At 37.5% G+C, this 21,237-nt stretch overlaps 1 protein-coding gene across 4 annotated transcripts in view; it reads right to left on the bottom strand.

The window, feature by feature from the left end:
• The window catches only part of LOC105485988 (FRY microtubule binding protein), a 268,427-nt gene that overhangs the window by 153,164 nt on the left and 94,026 nt on the right, over positions 1-21,237 (bottom strand). For all 4 annotated transcript variants that reach the window (XM_011748629.3, XM_071081656.1, XM_071081657.1 and 1 more), the window contains 4 exons: positions 14,699-14,867; positions 11,587-11,679; positions 11,395-11,493; positions 9,595-9,696 (listed from right to left, as the gene is read on the bottom strand). In XM_011748629.3, the coding sequence (XP_011746931.1) occupies positions 9,595-9,696; positions 11,395-11,493; positions 11,587-11,679; positions 14,699-14,867 (463 nt within the window). The remainder of the gene's footprint in view (positions 1-9,594; positions 9,697-11,394; positions 11,494-11,586; positions 11,680-14,698; positions 14,868-21,237) is intronic.

Consider the following 21,237-nt stretch of genomic DNA (forward strand, 5'->3'; position numbering starts at 1 on the left):
GGACAGAAGCTAGAGGATAGGAAGAAGGGCAACACATGGCAAACTCAAGGAATGGGGTCAGGAAAGGATTCCAGGAGCATATAAAAACTAAGATGACTCATGCCTGTAATCCCAGCACTTTGGGAGGCCGAGGCAGGTGGATCACGAGGTCAGGAGTTCGAGGCCAGCCTGGCCAAGATGGTGAAACCTGGTCTCTAATAAAAATATAAAAATTAGCTGGGCATGGTGGCGGGTGCCTGTAATCCCAGCTACTTGGGAGGCTGAGGCAGAGCACTGCTTGAACCCAGGAAGTAGAGGTTGCAGTGAGCCGAGATGGCGCCATTGCACTCCAGCCTGGGCAACAGAGAGAGACTCTGTCTCAAAACAACAACAACAACAACAACAACAACAACAACAAACTCAGATGAACCTTAAATCCATTTTTGTTGTACTCATTCATAATGCACACACATTTGAGTTACTACGCTGAGCCTGCCACGGTTTGTGGCCCTAGATACTTGGAAAGGTGTAAAAAAAAAAATGTTGGGAGGGGGAGGTATGTAGGCAGAGGCAAGAGCACATGGAACCTGAGAGAAATGGAGGAGCAACGGGCTCCTGTTTTGGAGCCTGGGAATCCTTTGTATGCTGGTGAAGGGCCACTGCAAGGCCAAGTGAAGGAGCAGTAGCTGGTGAGGCTTGAGAGGAAAGCAGGGGTCACATGAGGCACCTTTCATGAGGAGAACAAGCTCATGATGGTGACAGGCAGCCAATGAGATCAGAGAGACCACAGAGGAAGTCCAATGTCTGCAGCATGGGGAATGGAGCAGAGGCAGGGAGACCAGTTGTGGGCACCCAGGCATTAAAAAATCCGTCAGAGAGGAGAGTGTGGGTTTCATCATCTCGTGGACACTTCATTCCTCAATTCCTTCCTTCTGACTCTCACTCCATTCTTTCAAACAATTTTATAGATTTTATCCACAAAATTTCTCTTGAATTGGACCTCTTATCCATTCTCACTTCCTTTGCTATAGCTCAGGCTTCCAGCACTGTCATCTGGACTGCTGCAGTACCCTCCTAACAGTCTCCCTAAGTCAATCCCTGCCCCACTGTCTATCTTATACCAATTATAATCCTTTCTATATAGAAATCACAGAATCCGTGGTTTCCCTGGTGCCTGTGGGATCAAGTTAACATTTGCTGGCCTGCCATACCAGACTAGTCAATAGCTGGCTCTAACCTATCTCTTCTGCCTCCCATCCTGTTACTCTCCGGCAAGCTATGTAAACCCTAGCTAGGCCATGTTCATTCTATTTCCATGATAGAAATGCCCTTCCACCCCCATTCCTGAATCTTTCTTTTCTCCCAAGTGAACCCTGTTCATTCTTTATAGTGGGCTTGGATGTCCTTTCCTTTGTGAAGCCTTCTCTGTTCCTCCCTGATGTCTTAAATCCCAGCCCATTAAAACTAATTATTTCCTCCTGAGTGTCCCCTGACTCTCATACACACCTCTAGCATAGCCCTTCAACTCCTTACCTATGGTGAGGGGGACCTTGTTTAAACATCAGCTCCCACATAAATGATAGATTCTCTGAAAAAAGGCGGCATTATTTACCCCTAAGATCTATTAAAATTTCTGCTTTCCTGCATGGGGTCAATGAATGTTTGCTAACCAGTCTTTCAGTATCTTAACTTTCTGATAGGTCTTTTGTCTTTATATTACTTGTCTATCTCCATTTATTTAGTCATATGGTTCTCTTTTCTTAGTGTAGATAATTTAGGTACTGATTTTTATAGAATTCATAATTGTTTAGAAATGATCTGGGATAAAGTTTATCTTTAAACTGTTACTGAATAAAGATGATCCACATAAATAAATTCTATAGGAAAGGCTATAGTGAGAAATTTTTAGATTTAGGAAAGATAGACTTCATAGTCTTTGTAGTCTAACAACTTTTTAGGGTGGTCATTATTCTAAAAGTCTAAATTTCCATATACATTTAGGTCTGTTCTACATTTCTTTTTGTTCTACTAGTCTTGTGTATTCAAGTATTAATACCACATCATTTTAATTATTCAGGTTTTATAATGTGTTAATATCTAGTATGGCCTACTTTATATAGTCCATTGCTTTTTTTTTTTTAATTTTTAGCAGTTTCCAAGATTTTCTTGCATGTTTATTCTTCTAGATGAACTTTATAGCTGTTTAGCTTCATGGAGAAAAAAAAAAAAAACCCTGGCTTTTTAGAAGCACACATTTATGTAGAAGGTTTTTTTTTTTTTTTGCCTGTTAAAATAACAGGTAAAATTTGTCAAATGTTTTAGTTACTTAAAGGGGACTTGAAACTAGTAAAGTTGCATTTAAAATATTCGATCATTTAAAAATTTCAAAACTTCTGACTACTCGTCTTCCAATTGGTCCAAATCAGCAGATGCCTATGGTGTACTTACATGGTGGTTAAAAGCAGACTCCACACACAGACTGCCTGGGTTTGAATCCATTCTTGCCTTATAATTTATTAGCTGTGTGACCTAGCAAAAGCATTTTAATCTCTGTGGGTCTGATTTTCCCTGTCTGGGAAATGCAGATGATAATCCTACCTCCATCACAGGAATGTATGAGAGTTAAATGAGTTAATGCACATAGGGTACTTAACGCTGTATCTGCCTGTAGTATTATTATGTAGAAGACACCTGCAATCCAGCAGCAAACAAGGGCAATGTAGCCCCTGCCTTTAGGGAGCTTCTCTTCTAGTAGAAACATCTTTTCCTTTGCGAATTTCCTTTTTTAAAATATATGTAACAGTTTATATTTGCATAGCGTATCATTTGAAATTCTTTCATATACATTATCTCTCATTGTGAATCACGATGAGGAAAGCACGTATCATCTCAATTTCACTGTAGACCATAACCGAAATCTCTAGTTTAAGTGATTGACATTAGTGTCTTCTGTGTCAACTTCAACTTCTTTAAAATATTTGATCTGTCCCTCTTGTCTACCATTTTTCTTGCATCTTATTGTGACCAATAGTCTTTCACTCTTAAGAACACTTCTGAGATTATTTTTCCTTCCATAGGCACTGAAAAGCAAAGTGGCAAACTTAGGTTTTAGTCTCTCTGTGGATTATGTACTGTAAATTGGTTTTTAGCATTTCAAGATGATATCACATCATTGCAACCACCTCCTAAATGGATTTTCTGGCCTCTCTTCCATTCTTGCACAAATGATATTCTTAAAAATACAAACATGTTTTTTCACTTTCCTGCATTTAAAGTCCTGCATTTAAAGACTTAAGTGGCTTCTAGTCACCTACTGGACAATGTCCAAATTTCATAATATGGCACATGAGGGGCCTTTTGTGACCTGGCTCCCTTGTACCACTTCCTGCCTCTGCCTTGTGGTAGGTGAACCTTGCACTGCAACATCCCTTTTGCAATTCCCTGCATGCCTGGAATGCCTTCCTACCCTTGTCTACTTGGAGAACTTAAATTCGATTAGGTGACACCTCCTCTTATTATATTCCCCTGCCCCTCTACTCCTGTCCCAATCCTCTGGAGAGGCTACCAAGTGCCCCTGCTCTCTGTTTTCCAGGAAATAGACATCCTTTACTTGAATGTTTCTTACCAGACAGTGAGCTCCAGGCATTCTCATTTGCTCATTTTTGTGTCCTCAGTGACTACCATACAGCAGGTTATATATTAAAAACAAAACCAGAAAGTATTCAAAAACAAAAACAATCTGAGTAGTAGCTGAACAACTTGATGCATAAACTAGATTAATTTGTACAGGACCTACACGAAAGACAACTTTGCCATGTAGGTGAACCTAATTTTCATATTATAATAACAGTAATAAATACCTTGCACTTGTATGGAATTTTGGTATTTCAGAGGTGCCTTCACGTAACAAGATATCAATTGAAGGATTTTATAAATGAGAGAAGGCCCAATAAATTGCTCAAAGTAAACGACAGTAAACCAGGTTAATAAACGACAGCTGGGATAGGAATTGACTTATGCTCTAATAAGTATTGTTTTGTCAGAAATTGAAATGTATGTATTAAATGGTGCTTGCTATAGCAGGTATTTTATTTTATTCAATGCTGCACTTATATTAACTCATTTTAATTTTCACAACAATGTATGGTGTAGATTCTAGGCACAGAGAGGTCAAATAACTTACCCAAGGTCACACAGCTAATAAATGACAGTGCTAGAATCTGCACCTAGGCAATCTGGCCTCAGTGGCTTTAAAGCTTTAAATTTTCCACTTCAACTTAATATTATGTGGAGGCTGCACACATATGCTATTGATACCTACTCTACTTGAAGACAGCACTTCTTCTTCATCTGTCTTTGTATTTCCTTAGCAGCTAACAGAATAGGTGCTTGATGTATATTTTCAGGATGCAGACATTTCAGCATATGTCTCAAACCACTGATTTCTGTGTCAAAGATACTTGCTTCAAGATCAAAAAACCGTTCTTCTCTTGGTATCTGCATCTCCCTTAATTAATTAACCAATAATTAATTAATGGTATGCATTTATTATGGTTCTGAGGTTCACTGATATAATTGTTTAAGAAACAAGAAACTAGCTTCAGAGTAGATCTTCCCTGGACCTGCTGTATCTCACCTCACTGCCAGTCACTGACTTCATGGGATGTGTCAGCCTATCTAATAACATGCCTACTTCCTTTAAATTTTGCTTTTAATTAGTTTAGTTAAAACAATTCAGAGTTAATGGTAACAAAAGAGGACAAGTGAATTCACTGATAACTTAGCTGGTGATGCAATCAGTGGTATAGACCAATGTTACTCAAGGTCCATCAGCTGATTGTTTGCACCAAGTCACCTGTGCTGCTTATAAATATGCAGATTCCTGGGCTACACCTTAGATATTTTGAACCAGAACCTTGGAAAGTGGGCTTCAAGAAAGTGCATTTATAACAGGCTTCTGTAGGGATTCTTATGTATGTTAAGGTAAAGACCTAGTGAGATAGATAATTTTAGTCATCTACTAATTTTGTTACACTTAAAATACCTTCTAGTTTTCTCTTCCATTTCAAAGAGAAAACCATCTAAGTAAATCTATGTCTTTGTTATATTTCTTTGCATATCACAGCCAACACTTTCCATCTTTTTGACATTTCTGATACTTGAATCAATTTACTTTGATTATGATTCACCGGGTTTGATGACTGTATATTATCCAAATAACCTATTGCTACAGTTTAGGATAATCTCTAAAATTATCATAACAACATTTTTACGGCAGTTATTTTTCTATTGAATGGCTGGATAAATAAGGCATTCATGGAAAATAACGTGCTCGTCATCTTATTACTAATTTTTTAGGTCCAGTTTATGTGCATTATTGGAATCTTTGAAATGTGTCTCTATTTTGGTAGATCTGAAACAGATTTTCTCGAGATTATAGAAATGAGATTAACAGTAAAGCAGAATAACTATATCTTGAAAATTAATAATTAAAATAGCTAATACTACACCATTTAAATTTGATATTTAAAAGAGAAAGTAGTCATTTTAAAATAAATGCCATATATTTTAATTAATTCAGGCAATGATTGTGGAATCTTTAATATATTACTCAATGTCTCCACTTACAAGATAACATTAATAACCTTACTATTATGTGAAAACTTGAAAAAAGCATTCAAACTTTATTGCAATTATTACATACACATATTGAAGTGCTATACACAAGCTTCATCAAATATATTTATGGCAACCACACTTGTTTTTGAGATTTTTACTGGAAATCAAATACCCTGCTTATACCTCCCTTGCCTGCCTTCCCTGAATGCATCATTCTCCATCATAATATCTATTAGGTTTATGATATCTACTAGGTTTATGCTCCTTTAAAGCATAATGTCTATTAGGTTTATAATATCTATTAGGTTTATGCTCCTTTAGAGCAGTTATCATTATCTGTTTTTTTTTTCCTCCTCATGTATTTATTTATTTGCTTGTTGGTCTGTCTCCTGCACTAAATTACAAGGTCTAAGAGACCAGGGAGTGCTACTGTCTTACTCATCACTTACTCCCAGTACCTAGAACTGTGCCTGGTCGACTACTTGTAAAGAATTGTTGGTAACTGACTGAATGGATTTAAGTCCTAGCATAAGTGCTCCCTGAGAAAAAAGGAGTATTCTTTCTCATTCTGTACTTTGGTTTCTCCAACTTTGACACTAAACTGAATCATGTCTAACCTCAGTATTGCTATCTGAGCAAAATATTTAGAAACACATAAACAACATTCATGAAAGCATAGGGAATATTCAGTGTAGCCTGTGGCGTTGCCATGATACCCACAACAATGTATATGAAGCCCCTGCCACTCGCCTGCTCATAATGTATCTCCAGTGAATGAGGGCTACTGTTATTATTATGGATCATATAATTAATGCACTTCTTAACCTCTGAGGTTTCTTTTCTGTCTTTTTTAAATTATAATTTGGGTCTCATTGGTATATTACATTCATTTTTATAAAATATAAGAAATTTTGAAATTCTCCCAATTCATTTTATTTTGAAGGATAAGAAACTAGCACATAGCTATTATGAACATGATAATTTCATTTTATTTAATTTTTAAATTTTTAATTTTTTTCTCATTTGTAAATGGTGACTCAACATTTTAAAAGTACTATTAAATCAATTTCACAAAGTATATTTCCTTTTGTCAGAATTAGGTGGTGTATGGTAGATGTGAAGGGAATGCATTTTTTTTGTAGCACAATATGTTCAGATTCTGACATAAAATACATGGAAGAAAAAAGTATTGGTCACCACGGACCAAGAGTTCCTGAAAGATGTGAATGTCTTAGTGAAAGGGTGCTATACGTTTCTCATCAGTTTATAATGGAATATTACTAATAGATGCTTAAGTTAATTAAGTGGAAATATTAAATATTTCAAGTCTGTTCTCCCAAAGCAACCTGCTTCTGACCGACTAACGCTGGGAATAAACCAGGGCATCGACATTAAGTGAGTGTTGACCCTGAGAGCTTGTTTACAATGAAAGCGGGCAGGTTTTCATGCTCACGCACACTTCTGCTCTGCTCTGCCATGCTGCCCCTGATGGCTCACCTCTACAGAATACATCAAAGGTGACTACCAAGGTCAGCGTGTGGGATTCAGATGCGAGGTTCACTATCCTAAAGCATCTGTGGCTGGGGAGGGGTAAGGAAGGCAGGGAAGGGTGCGGGAAGGTGCGTGGGGGAAGGGTTGATTTGGTGGTCACTTAGGAAATGGCAGAATTGGTTCTAAATCCCATAAAATACTATAGCAATTCAAGACGAAGAATATCTCTGAAGCTGTGTTAGTTTTTCTCAGGTATTTCTTCCTTACTAAGGACTTAAGAGGAGATTTGAAAGGTTTTCTGAATATTAATAACATTTTTTAAATGGTCCCATTCAAATCCCTACTAGGTTTAGTTCTAAATATATGCGATACAATTTTATTTCATTTTTATCTTACCAAGGATCTTTTTATATCTTTTAGCCTTGAGGTAGTGAATTCAAATAGATTATTACCCATAAAATATCACTGCCTTTCTGCCTTACTTTGCCTAATCACTTCTTTCGTGATTCGTGGGGTATATGACCTCCACAACTCTCACAGGTATCTCTACTCCTACCTTTTACATCCTTCACTGTCTGCATCACGCATTTTGAAACTTCATTACATATCCTCCAATGAAATTCTAAGCTTGTCAAGGACAGGGACTCTATTCTAATCTAGTTTTTACAGAATTGCTTTCCCCCTCCTTCCCACTTTCAGCACTTTCCCTAGCACCTCACACAGTGGACACTACATAAGTCCCTGCTGGACTGAATTCTGGAATGTGGTTCAGTCTCTACAGCATTCACTCTACATGCTCTTTCTGGCCTTACTGCCTCTTAGAAATCTGAGTGCTTGAAATGTTTGCACAGAGAAATACTGTCAGTGCCCAGGCCTGCTCCTCTCTGGGGCTGTATATAACCCTCGTATTAAATCTTTCTGGTGGGGTTTGACTACAGCTGTAAGCAACATTCTAACTTTGAAGTAATTAAGTTCCAAAGTAAGTTCCAAACATGCTCTGCTATGTTTCAAAAACAAGTTCAGACAAAATATTGGGGTCTCTGTGGCCACAGCAATAGATTGTCATGAAAAATATTATTGTAATTCCAAGCAAAAACCCAGACACATTAAACACAGAATATACAGAAAACTGCACTATAACACTCTCAATAATTCCCCTCTCTGTTTTCAATAAAGTGACCATTTCCCATCTGTGGAAAATGTAATAGAAAAAAATATTTAATGAACTAACAGCTGGATAACTTAAAAGTGGACCAATTAACAAATGACACGTTAAGAGTTATATGACAGATCCTCAAAACAAAAAACAAACAAAAGCAACAAACAACAACAACAACAAAACCTGAAAGTGGCCTTTATATAACACTTGATAACCCTGAAAAGCATTTCATTTTTTCAGAGTACTTAAAAGCTTAACTCGCTATCCACTGCTATTATATTTCACTGCCAATTTGAAGAAAATGAATGATTCTAATCTTGGATTTCACAATCAGCTTTCAGAGCCAGCTCATAGTTGGTGCTTAAAACAGCTCTAATGCAGATTATTGTGTAATTATGGTAAATGCCAAAATAATATAATTAATCTTAACTACTTCACCAAATTAAAGCATCATAGAAAAAAAAAAGGCAATGTGTATAAGCACATACAAAATTTTATAACTAAGTATATTCTTAAAATTCAAAAGCAGCTAATATCAAACTGGTAAAAGAAATTTAATCACATCTTTGGACACGACCAAGGACAACTGTCAAAAATACATCCTATTTGCACTTATATTAGGGATAGTTTTCATTTCACTGTCTTTTATCAATAGGTTACTAAAACTTAAAGCATATTCGCCACTTTTAAGTTATAAAGTCCATTTTAAAGCTAATCATTACAGCTGTTTGAGCCACAGGCACCATGACTTGATTCCTCACGTCACCCAGCACCTGTGCTGCAGGTGTATTGCTGGAAACAGTGAATGCTTAGGACTGACTGCCATGTGGCTTGAACAGGATACCTTCAAGAATCACAAATGACAGTGACAAGGAAGAAGTACTCTCTGTGGCTAGGTCAGTCCTTCCACAGACTGGAGCTTCTGCCCCAGAGACATTCTCCTAGACTGAAGGGGATAGAGGAAGGATGGAAAAGGCATAAGTGAGCTTCTGAGATCAAGGCGCATGCTTCTATTAGCTGAATGTGGCCCTTATTCTATTTTTAAATCATTTAGATAAAATGTGACAATGGATGCATATAAAGGAACATTTAATTCTACTTTTAAAGTGATCCTTGCTAGAACAGATTTATTTTTCCCAAATCTGAAGTGATTTATCTTATTCCTAGTCACTTTCTAAAATTGACTGTATTTAATAAGAACTGTTATTAATATTTTTTTCATTATTCCACCAGTATAGGACAATTCCCCTGGCAAACATCAGGAGTCACTTCCAGAAGCACACCGACCAGCCTAAAAACTATGTAAATGTTTTAAAAAGATCGTTTTTGAGCTGACAAATACTAACTTTAAGGTTGGACAAGCAGTTGTTGAGGAAAATGTGCCACCTGTTCAGGAACAGCTGCTTCTGACTGACACAGAGCAAACAGGTCACCAGAGGGTACAAGGCCTGAGGAGAAAAGAGAGGAGGTCACAGGATAATTTATATTTCAACAAACCAGGTAACATACATTCTCTGTACCCACTACCTTGCCATCTCCCTCTGGGGCTCTGTGGGCAAGAAACAGGAAGCTGCGTAGCACAGCAGTGCCCAGTGGATGCAGGGCACTGGTGTGCATTTCACAGACACTTTCTGATAATGCTGGAGATGGAATAACCAAGAATTACGGATAGCGTATAATAAAATGAAATAAGTTTCATATACAATAATGCAGAAATCTGATTCAATGATTTAGACTTTGCTTAAAACCTTTAAAAACAAACTTACCATCTTAGATCACTCTCTTATCTCCAGAAAAAAAAGCAGGAAGGCACACACATTTTGAAAATGTTATTGGCTCTTTTTCTCATAGACATCTAATAGCTTGTCCCTATCTTAGAGGTAGTTGTCTATATTTTCTTTTGCGTGCAACCTTCTGGTAATTAAGGAAGATTCCTAAAAGAAATGTTATTGCACTGGTAAACTCTACCAAGACAAATTTAACCACAGGAGGAATTTGCTTATGACCGAATAAACAGAGGTGCTACTGTGCTTTTCCTGCCGAACTGGGCCAGCTTCCCACAGCAACTGGAGAAGACAGCAAAGGTAATGAGCAGCTACCCAAAAAATCATACATGCAGAATCCATCACTATTTTGCTAAGCCAGATGTGATAGACCTTTATGATTCCCCCTAAATCAAGGATCGTGAAATAAAAATGTAACTGGCTCATCTGCTAACTTGAATTAACAAGAAACAACTGCCCACAATGCTTAACGGTTCATTAGTTGTTTTTTTTTTTTTTTTTTTTTAATAACTTAGTTTTAAAGGGACTTGGAACTACTGCTACCACTGAGTGCAGCTCTAATGCTAGTCAGTAATCTAAAAAATACGCATGTGGTCACTTAGTCACAATGACCACAGAACATAGACCAATGAGCAAATTTGTCACCACTACCAGCAAAGCAACCCTAAGTACCTGCTCAAATCATGGTAGGGATGTTCATCCTCTGGAGACGAGCATAAACCATGCCAGTAACCAGATCCCTAAGCAACTTGCTTTCTCCCAACTTTCACATTACAGCTTTTACACCACTTGCCAATTCATAAACCAAAGCTTTATTCACCACAGCGGGTAAAAGGTGGTGGTAACCTAAAAGAGTTTTCTATACTGCTCTTCAGTACCAAAACCTTCCCAAGAATTATTTTCTCAGCCTTCAGAGAATCCTTTCTAGGGGCAACTGTATTTCCCAACTCCTTTTCCTGCCTGTTTCCATTTTGATACTAGTATCCAGATAGGAATTAGCCAGGGCAGGTTCCTGGGGATTGAGAAAAAAACTGTTATTATAAACTTTAGCTTTCAGATTGGAAAAAGGTTCTCAGAAATTAAAATAAAAATCAAGTTAGGCCAAATCTTGAAAGTGAACAAAAGACTCCTTAGGACCTGAGGGTCATCTGAGGTGACACGGTCTAATCCCCCTACATGAACGTCAATCAATCATGGCCAATACAAAAAGCCAGCTTCAGTTTCAAATGCTGCCTCTTTTTGAGGGAGCTTCAGGTACTTTTCCCATCTATGGAGTCCTTATGATCCTCAAATAGATTCCTGACTAGGAATTTTAGTCTGTGCAGTTTTGTTTGTGTTTTCGATTTTCTCATCGTTACTAACCAAGGAATGTTTCTTTCGAGAAGAAAGTTCCAGCGTGGTGTCATACAGGCTTTCCACAAAATTTCTAAGGCAGGGGACATTTACTTCATTTTTAACAGCCTGAAATAGAGATGCATGTGAATATTATATTAATAAAATTGTTGATTTTGTGATACAATTTGAAGAGTTTTTAGAAATGAAAATGTAACTCACAGCAGCGACTGGAACAAGGATTTCAACAAAAAGCCCAGCCAAGGCATGCTTGATATCTTTGTCTTTAACCTCGAGGAAGTAATGTGCACATTCCTAGGAAGCAGAAAAAGGGTATAGGAAGGGAGAGTAGGTTGAAATGTGCACATAGAATGTATTTAAACAAGTTTCAGTAAGTAGCTCTTAATTCAAGCATGCATCAACAGAGCATATTCCATAGTCTATTAAAAATCACTGGATTCAAACATTTGTGTTGAAATTTATATGTCTGCAGTGGCCTCAGTGACATTCTGCAAGGCTGGTTTTTTCACTCTTCTATATCAAATCATTATTCTAAAAGGACAAAGCATCTCTAACCAGCAAGCACACATGTATCCACTGAGTCACTGGTTGATTCATTCATTCATTCACTTCCAATACATTTCTACTTATTACTTAGTGTGTGGGGGGCCTTGGGCTCCTGGTTAGCCCTCAAACACAGATCCCCAGGGAAGGTAAACATGAGAAGAGAGGCAGAAGACATTAAACTTATTTTAGGCCCTATGCCTGACAGCCTCAGACACAGAGCTGTTTACTTGTTCACTCTGACATTTTAGGTGTGTTTATCATTCACATAAGTTTCATAAGCAAGTCAAGAACGTTTCCCTTTCCCACCTTGACAAGGAAACCTTTAGAAGGGTTCCTTAAGAAAGGACACTACTGCCTGTGGACTATTGTCATAGCTAAGGGTGTTCTGGGTTGCTCAAGGACTCATTCTGTAGGAAAGTTGGCCTGTCAACATTTTTTTTTTAATAAAATGTCAACTTTTTTAAAAAGGAAAGTTGGCAGAATTCTGCCCATCTCTCTCTCCTTCCTGGCCTTATTGGTAGTAACTTATTGTGGTCTATATCAGGTATTGTTTTCATTCAAGAGTCCAGACAGCCAGACACCACGGCTCATGCCTGTAATCTTGACACTTTGGGAGGCCAAGGCAGGCAGATTGCTTGGGCCCAGAATTCCAGACCAGCCTGGGTGACATGGCCAAACCCCGTCTCTACAGAAAAATACAAAAATTATCTGGGTGTGATGGCGGCACCTGTAGTCCCAGCTACTCGAAAGGCTGAGGTGGGAGGATCACTTGTGCCTGGGAGGCGGAGGTTGCAGTGAATCCAGATCATGCCACTGCACTCCAGCCTGGGTGACAGAGTGAGAGACCCTGTCTGAAATTAAAAAAAAAAAAAGAAAGAAAAGAAAGAGTACAAGGCTACATGTAATAACATGTTAATATCGACACTGGCTATTTCCCTTTATTTTCTGTTGCCATTGGGAAGATTGCCAAAAACAATCCCCAAAGTCCTCATTCTATCAATATCATATTAAGACCTCAGCTCAGGAAAGGCAACACCAGTATGGGAAGTCACTGAAACAGCTTTCCTATACAGACGAGCTCTATAGTTTCCAGAATAGTCATCCTTTTGCTACATTATTTTGCATAAGTATGTAATACTTTCTCAAGTCTTAATTTGTGTATATAGATACAGGAATTATTCATATGAGAGTAGAATAAAAATAATAAAATATTTAACAGTTACTGAGTGTTTGTCATGTGCTAAGAATCCTCAGAACCACTCTCTAAGGTTAGTGTCATTATCATCACCTTGCAGATAAGGCAAGTGAGGATGGGAGGGGTTGAGTGTGACTTGTCAGGTCACAAAGCTGGTAAATGCTAGAGTTTGAATTCAAACCCAAGAAGTTTGATTCATAGCCCCCCCCACATATATAATAATTTTATTGTGACATAATTTATGTAGTATGCAATTCACCCATTTAACATATACAATTCATTGGCTTTTAGTATAATCCATCACTACTGTCAAATTTAGAACCTTTTAATGACACCCAAAGGAAACTCTGTACCCCTCAGCAGCCATCTGCAACCTCCCTATCCACTCTCCATCCCCAGCCCTAGACAACTGTTAATCTACTTTCTGTCTCTACAGATTTGCCTACTCTGGACATTCCATATAAGCAGAATAATATAATACATGGCCTTTTGTGTCTGGTTTCATTCACTTAGCATAACATTTTCAAGGTTCAACCATGTTGTGGCATGTATCAGCTTCACTACTTTTTATGGTCAAATAATATTCCATTATAGGGATATACCACATTTTGTCTATCCATTCATCATTTTATAGACATTTGGGTTATTTCCACTTTTTGGCAACTATTAATAATGCTGCTATGAACATTTGTGTTCAAGTTTTCGTGTGGACATATATTTTCATTTCTCTTGTGCATATACCTAGGAGTGGAACTGCTGGGTCATATGGTAATCGTAGGTTTCGCTATTTGAGGAACTGCCAGGGCCAGGCTGTTTTCCAAAGTGGCTGTACCATTTTGTACTCATACCAGCAGTGTGTGAGGTTCAAATTTTTCCACATCTTCACCGAGAATTGTTATATTTTTGATTATAGCCATCCTTGTGGGTGTAAAATGGTACAGCCTATATTCATAATCCATACATCTAAACCCTCTAGTAAGGTCATCGCCAAATTTAATTTACAGCAGCATTTTAAAAATTCCTTCAAATGCCAAAAGTTTTGTAAACTCTAAGAGCTGAGTATTCTGTTAAATTCTCCTTAGCAGCAGTTCTTTTGTTATGTACCAGGATGGGCACTGGGCAATAAATATCAAACCTGTATTGTTTAGTTGAGTTTTTAAAAATTAAGATTCCTTTTTATAGTAAGAATAAAAGATTTCTTTATTATTTAAAGTCCTCATGCCTGTGAATGTCAATGCAGCCAACCCAATGCTATCAATTTTAAAAAGTGAAAACAAATCAGCTATATTTTATTCATAGAACAATATGTACCAGTGGGTGAAAGGCAAAAAAAGTCAGCAAACAAGCAATCCCACTGTATACTCTCCTCCAAAGAAGATATGAAAGTTGAGAAATGAAAGTATGTGCCTGCAACTGTGCTATTTGGTTACAAAGGACTTCATGAATTATTTAGACAGTAGAATGTTTCTCCGTATTGACAAGTAATTGGGTTTTCATGTTCCAGGTTCATCATCTTGAGGAAGGGAAGTGCTCAGCTTAAGAGCCCCTTAGCTCTCCTGCCTAAGACATTACCTGCATAAACTGAAGAGAGGCCTCAAAATCCTCCACTGGATACATCTTAATTCGAAAGAATTTCATCCCCATTATTAAGCTGATAATGCTTTGAACCACATATGGGCTCTGCTCTTTGTGCCGTAATTCTTTTAGCTCCGCCATAAATTTCTTCTTTACAGCAGGGAATCTAAGAAGACAACATAAGCGGTTTATCAAATCATGGGTAGGAAAGTCCCTGTAATGGGGGCCTCCAGCATCTGGGAGTGATTGAGCAGAGCAACGGAATCCTTCAAATCAGTTGAAGTACAACAGCCATGATTTTGTGAAGATCTGATGTTTGGGATTTAGCAAAGGATCCATTTTTTCTTCTCCTTGATGCTCAACATCTCCATCAGGCGAGGGGGCAGATCCCGGGTTATTTAGACCCTCTCAAAATGGTCTAGCTCTTGAATTGAGCATCACAAAGAGCCCCATTTCCTCAGGCTTGGCCATTTTCAACATAGTTGCAGACCCCAGAGCCTGAAGTATCAAATAGTAAGTCTATGAGCAATAACGTACTAGGTTAGTGATTTCTGACAGTGACAGCAAATGATTTAAGGATTTGTATTCCAAACAATGCCAAGTATTCCTGTATCTATTTCTAAAGTTTTCTGTTATTATTTCCTTTATAGTTTTAGGATAATGATTATCAAAAAATATATATTTAGGGTTAAAAAATCTAGTAATGGGAGGCTGGGCGCAGTGGCTCTCATCTGTATGTAATCCCATCAATTTGGGAGGCCGACGCAGGTGGATCACCTGAGGTCAGGAGTTCGAGACCAGCCTGACCAATATGATGAAACCCCATCTCTACTAAAAATACAAAAATCAGCTGGGTGTGGTGGCACGTGCCTGTAATCCCAGTTACTTGGGAGGCTGAGACAGGAGAATCACTTGAACCCGGGAGGCAGAGGTTGCAATGAGCCCAGATTGCACTGTTGCACTCCAGCGTGGGCAACAAGAGTGAAACTATGTCTCAAAAAAAAAAAAAAAAAATCTAGTAATGGGAAAATTTAAATTATATCTAAAAGGTAAAGATGAATGGGCTGTCTATTATATTCATGGAATTTTACAATTATATCTGGTAAATGCACAACAAACAAAAAGACACAGTCCAGTCCCTATCCTCAAAATATTTGTATTCGAAAGTAAAATAATACTAATTATAACAACAATATTATCATCCAGGTTTGAAAAAAGAACAGATCTTAAAGCTAAGAGGAATCAGAGGCAGATCTTCAAAGGTACCTAAGAGTACAGAAATGTACACATAAAAATTGTCCAAACCACTAAGTCTGAGACAGCTGGTTTGGCTATTCACCAAACACACACACACACACACACACACACACAGTCTAAGATTTATTGTATTTTGTTTTCTGAGACTATTAGCCTGAGGTTCCATGAAAAATTAGAAGCAAGCCATGATTAAAAAGGGTAATTGTGGCTGGGTGCAGTGGCTCAAGCCTGTAATCCCAGCACCTTGGGAGGCCGAAGTGGGTGGATTACCTGAGGTCAGGAGTTTGAGACCAGCCTGACCAACATGGTGAAACCCTGTCTCTACCAAAAACACAAAAATTAGCTGGGCGTGGTGGTGTGCACGAGGCTGAGGCTGGAAAATCGCTTGAACCTGGGAGGCAGAGCTTGCAGTGAGCCAAGATTGCGCCACTGCACTCCAGCCTGGGTGACAGAGCAAGACTCTGTCTCAAACACACACACACACAAAAAGGTGGTCGGGGGGTGGTAATTGTGATTATAGAAATGAAAAGTGAACTAATAGAGTCCTGGAAGTTTGGAATAATTCTTGAGACCTTAAAGTAGAAATTTCAGGACAAACAAAGTAGGCAGTAAACACATAGACATTGTTTAACCAAAGGCAGTACAGAGGCTGGTGGTTGGCAAGGGGGGTGTGAGGGGATTCTCAAGTGCTGGCAGTTTTCTAGTTCTTGGCTTAGGTGGAGAGGTAACATGGTGTCCATTTTATAACAAATTTGTTTAACTGCCTTATGGATTTTCGCCTATGTTTGCTACATGTATTTCTTAATAAAAAAGATTTTTAAAAGGCAATAGAACAGAAAACATGAATAGCTTCAAGAAGATTTAGACAATTTATGAATGAGATATTCACTAATGGGTTGTTAGCATCGCTAAGAATATTTCAGGGTATATTCCTAATCTTCGGTGGCATTTTGTGGACTTCTACAAAATATCCAATTTCAAGACAGCATCCCAAACTGGCCCCTTCTGACATTTAAATAATACTATTAGAATATGGTAGAAAATATTAGTTATGTTTTCTCTATAAGTAAAATTTCATGGAGACTAACTGCAAAATGGTATATTAATTTTTCAGATTAGGAAATTAGCAAAAATTAAAATAGAAACTTTATTAAATTTACAAAAATCTATTTGGCATCAGCACGTTCTATGGTCCTACTGCAGACCTACTGTTAGGGCTGAATTGTGTGCCCCTCACATTCATACGTTGAAGTCTGAACCTTCTGAGATTGGAATGTGACTGTATTTGGGCACAGGGCCTATAAAAAGGTATTTAACTTAAAACAAAGTTATTATCATAAAATGGACACCATGTAACCTCTCCAGCTAAGTTATTGAATTAAAATGAAGTTATATCTCTGTGTGTGTCTCTGTACTTGTCTCCCCTTCTTATAAGGACATCAACATGACTAGGAGATGAGTATAGGGACACACACACAGAGAAGACCACACAGGGAGAAAATGGCCACATACAAGCCAAGGAGAGAGGTCTCAGAAGGAATCAACCCTGCTAACACCTTGAGCTTGGACTTCAACTCCAGAACTGTGGGAAATAAATTTCTGTTGTTTAAGCCAATTAGTCTGCAGTACTTTGTTATGGCAGCTTAAGCAGAATAACATACCTATTCAATCAGTAATTCTGGGGATGAAGTCCAATAATTTGTGTTTAATAAGCTTTACAGGTGTTTCTGATGTGAAAAAGTTTGAGAAACACTGGTATAGACTAAGAATAACAATAACAAGGTATATCTGTAAGTGGTTTTACATTTTAAATGATTACACCATTTCACATTTTGATCCTTAACAATCCAGTGAATTAGGCAGTGAATGCATTTCCAATTAATAAATAAAGAAACAAATTGGAAGACCACAGTGGCAAAGAAGAGACTCAAACCCAGGGCTTCTGATACAAATTCCAGGAATTTCCATTAAACCGCAGCTGTCTTAGACAGTGGTAACTGTGACATGTAGTCTCTGCCCTCTCTAGAATAGTTTATAGTTTAGTTAGGAAGATAAAACAAGGTAGCACTGACCATGAGCCATGTGAATCGCATACCAGGGGCCTACTATGTGTTAGCACCTGCTGGACACTGTCCAGACCTTTCTGATCTGCAGGGAGGTCAGATGCACCAGGTTCCATCACTTTCTCATATTTCACACTGACTATTTGGTGAACAATACACTTAAAGAGGCTTCAGGGCATCAGAGAATGAAGGGGCTCTTCTTAGCTGCGTAATTAATTAGAGAGGATTTCAGAGGAGATTTGAGTTGGGGTAAAGGTGAGCAGAGGATATTCGGTAGAGATGGATAAAAGGTAGGAAGCAGAAATGACCATGGTCAAGCAATGGAAGTGATACTTTCAATCAAGATTATAAAAATGCAGTAACTCCAAACTGAATTTTAAAAAATTGTATTTCTGTTCAAATTATTTCCAGATACCAAAATAACTATGGTTTTTGTTTTGAAATGTATGAGTTTAGAGAGAAAAATATTAGAGTTATATAGTTTTAAAGATGACATGATACTAAGGAAAGTTTGTTTTCCAGTTTGAATCCATGACTAAAACAAGGAAAGATAGAAAAAGGCAAGTTATTTGCATAATTCACTATTTCAATATTCTCATGAGTTAGTGGCTGAAAGTTTATTTATTTATCATTTAAAAATAAATATGGCTATCTTCTACTTTTTTTTTTTTTTTGAGACAGAGTCTTGCTCTGTCGCCCAGGCTGGAGTGCAGTGGCACAATCTTGGCTCACTACAACCTCCGCCTCCTGGGTTCCAGTGATTCTCCTGTCTCAGCCTCCCGAGTAGCTGGGACTACAGGCGCGTGCCACCACTCCCAGCTAATATTTTTTGGATTTGTAGTAGAGGCGGGGTTTCACCATGTTAGCCAGGATGGTCTCGATTTCCTCGTGATCTGCCCGCCTCGGCCTCCCAAAGTGCTGGAATAACAGGCGTGAGCCACCACGCCCAGCCTATCTTTTACTTTTAAAAGTCCCAAATGACATAAACATGTTATTTAGCACAAAAGTAATCCAAAAATCTCTTTGTATTTAAAATCTATTTTCTCTTAAAATGACTTTAAGAAAAAAATATTTCAATGATCTTTCCTTTAGTATTTCCTATTTAGTATTGTATTTAGTAAATACTGTAACTCAATGATTACTCAGTCTTCGGTATACTATAAAATTCACATAAATATAAAATTCTGCTTTAAAATGTATAGCACATATTACAAAAATGAGTAAATGAACATGTAAAGATAATATCACATAAAGAGAAAGCATTTAGTAACATCTATGATTCTTAGATGAAGTATTATTACTATTTAAATGAATCTACCAGATTTTGGTGAAAGTACTTAAATTTGTTTTAACTGACTTTGAAAAAGTCAATATTATGTGTGAATAACACTTATTATCAAAATTTTTTCCCTAAATGACAAGAACTAAACAGCATCATCACTAGTAAGACTAAAAATAGTGATTCTGCTAAAACTGAAATTCCAAAGTAAGTACTAATAGCTAAAGTCATAATCAGGAAAATATTTAATAAGCAGGAAAATATTTAATAAGCATTATCATTGGGAACAAGACATATAACCTAAAATTAGAATTATTACATTACTCAACTTTTTTTTTAAAGATAATCACACGGTACTAGATAAGCATACATTCTTTTTCCCACTCTGAGAATGAAGGAAACAGTACTTCTTCTAAGGTAACAATAAAGTAATGGTCCTGGTGTACTTATGAGAAAGAAGTAATGTCATAATTCGTGGTATGATACTAGTTTAAGTTTATACCATCTATCCATCAAGGTTAACTACATATTGACTAGTTGAGAACACATCAACGGCTATTTGAGTCTCTGTTTACTACAAGAGCAGACTGGTCAAACGTTTCCCTAGAGACTGGAAAGTACTGGAGCACTGTCCAAATGGAGGCATTTCTTACACCCTACTACCACAGAATAGGGACAAATACTGACATCACGAAAATAAAAAAAGCCACCTTTAGCAAGCAAACACTGGCTTGGTGGACCATAAGTTTTACCTAAAAAGGAAATTCCTACAGGCTTAGAATATTGCTTAGTTATGACAATGTTTCTCAACTTATTCACAACCAACTCAGAATCACAGAGCTAAGGAAGGTCATTTGACAGTAACCAATATTATTGTTAGGCATAATTCACAGAAACTAAGGAAAACACAAAGTCATTCTTGGCATACTAAAGTTTCCAAATGACAGCTGAAAATTTATGTTGAGATTTTCAGGGTTTGACAAATCAGCAAATATACATGTTAATACCTCATTTTTCCCAATCTTTTCTAGAAATGAGGTAGATACACATGTCGCCAGACAACTACAGCCTGTTCATTTAAAATGCTAATGCTTTCATTACTCAATTGCAATGGAAATATCTCCAAAATGCATTACACTTTTTTTTCTTAATGATTCATGAACCACAATTATTTTAATAGGCTATAAAACTACCATATAGCCTCATGCAAAATGGCCCAGATAACTCTATTGTTTAATTCTTATGTATGCTTTGGCCAGTTTCTTTCCTTTCTGTTGCCACCAGCCGTTGAGCTTTATTTCTCAATGGCATCCGTGTAACATCCTCTGGAAGTTCCCTTTCCTCCTTCGAACACTGATGTGTTACATATTTAAAAAAAAATGTAGTCAGGATGAGTAGATAAACTGGATTAGATTAAATAAATTATGCCAAGAAGTTAAGAGGGTCTATTTCCTGAGTTCTTATCTATGTTTTGGCTAGGTAAGATTGCTAAGTGCTTTTTAAAATTTTAGTTTTTTTGATAAATTGTGTATTTCCATGCTACTACGTTACGAAATTCAATCCCTTGAAGATAAAAATCTCTTTCTGAGGAAGGATTGCATTTCACAAGGATTGGATCATCACTGTTGCTTCAAGCTGGCCTCCTGGCATGAATTCACATTATGTCTCTGGTTCATTTTGCCTAACTTAGGCATTCGGGATCTTGCCTGATTTGCCTCAGGGGTGGACAAAATGAAGAAGGGTAAGTAGGGTGTGACATCACTTTTGGAAGAGGTATATTGTTGCTAATAGTTTAACGCAATTTTGTTCTTGCCTGCTAAGTAGTGCTATGGGGCCAGATAAATTTAGCAATGAGAATTTCCCCTCTGACTTGTTTCCATGACAGAGTCTGGGACATTTTTAGCTCAGCTGAATTAAGTAAGGTCTATAGTAAAGGG

This window comes from Macaca nemestrina, chromosome 16, assembly GCF_043159975.1.
Source record: "Macaca nemestrina isolate mMacNem1 chromosome 16, mMacNem.hap1, whole genome shotgun sequence".
Taxonomy (NCBI): domain Eukaryota; kingdom Metazoa; phylum Chordata; class Mammalia; order Primates; family Cercopithecidae; genus Macaca; species Macaca nemestrina.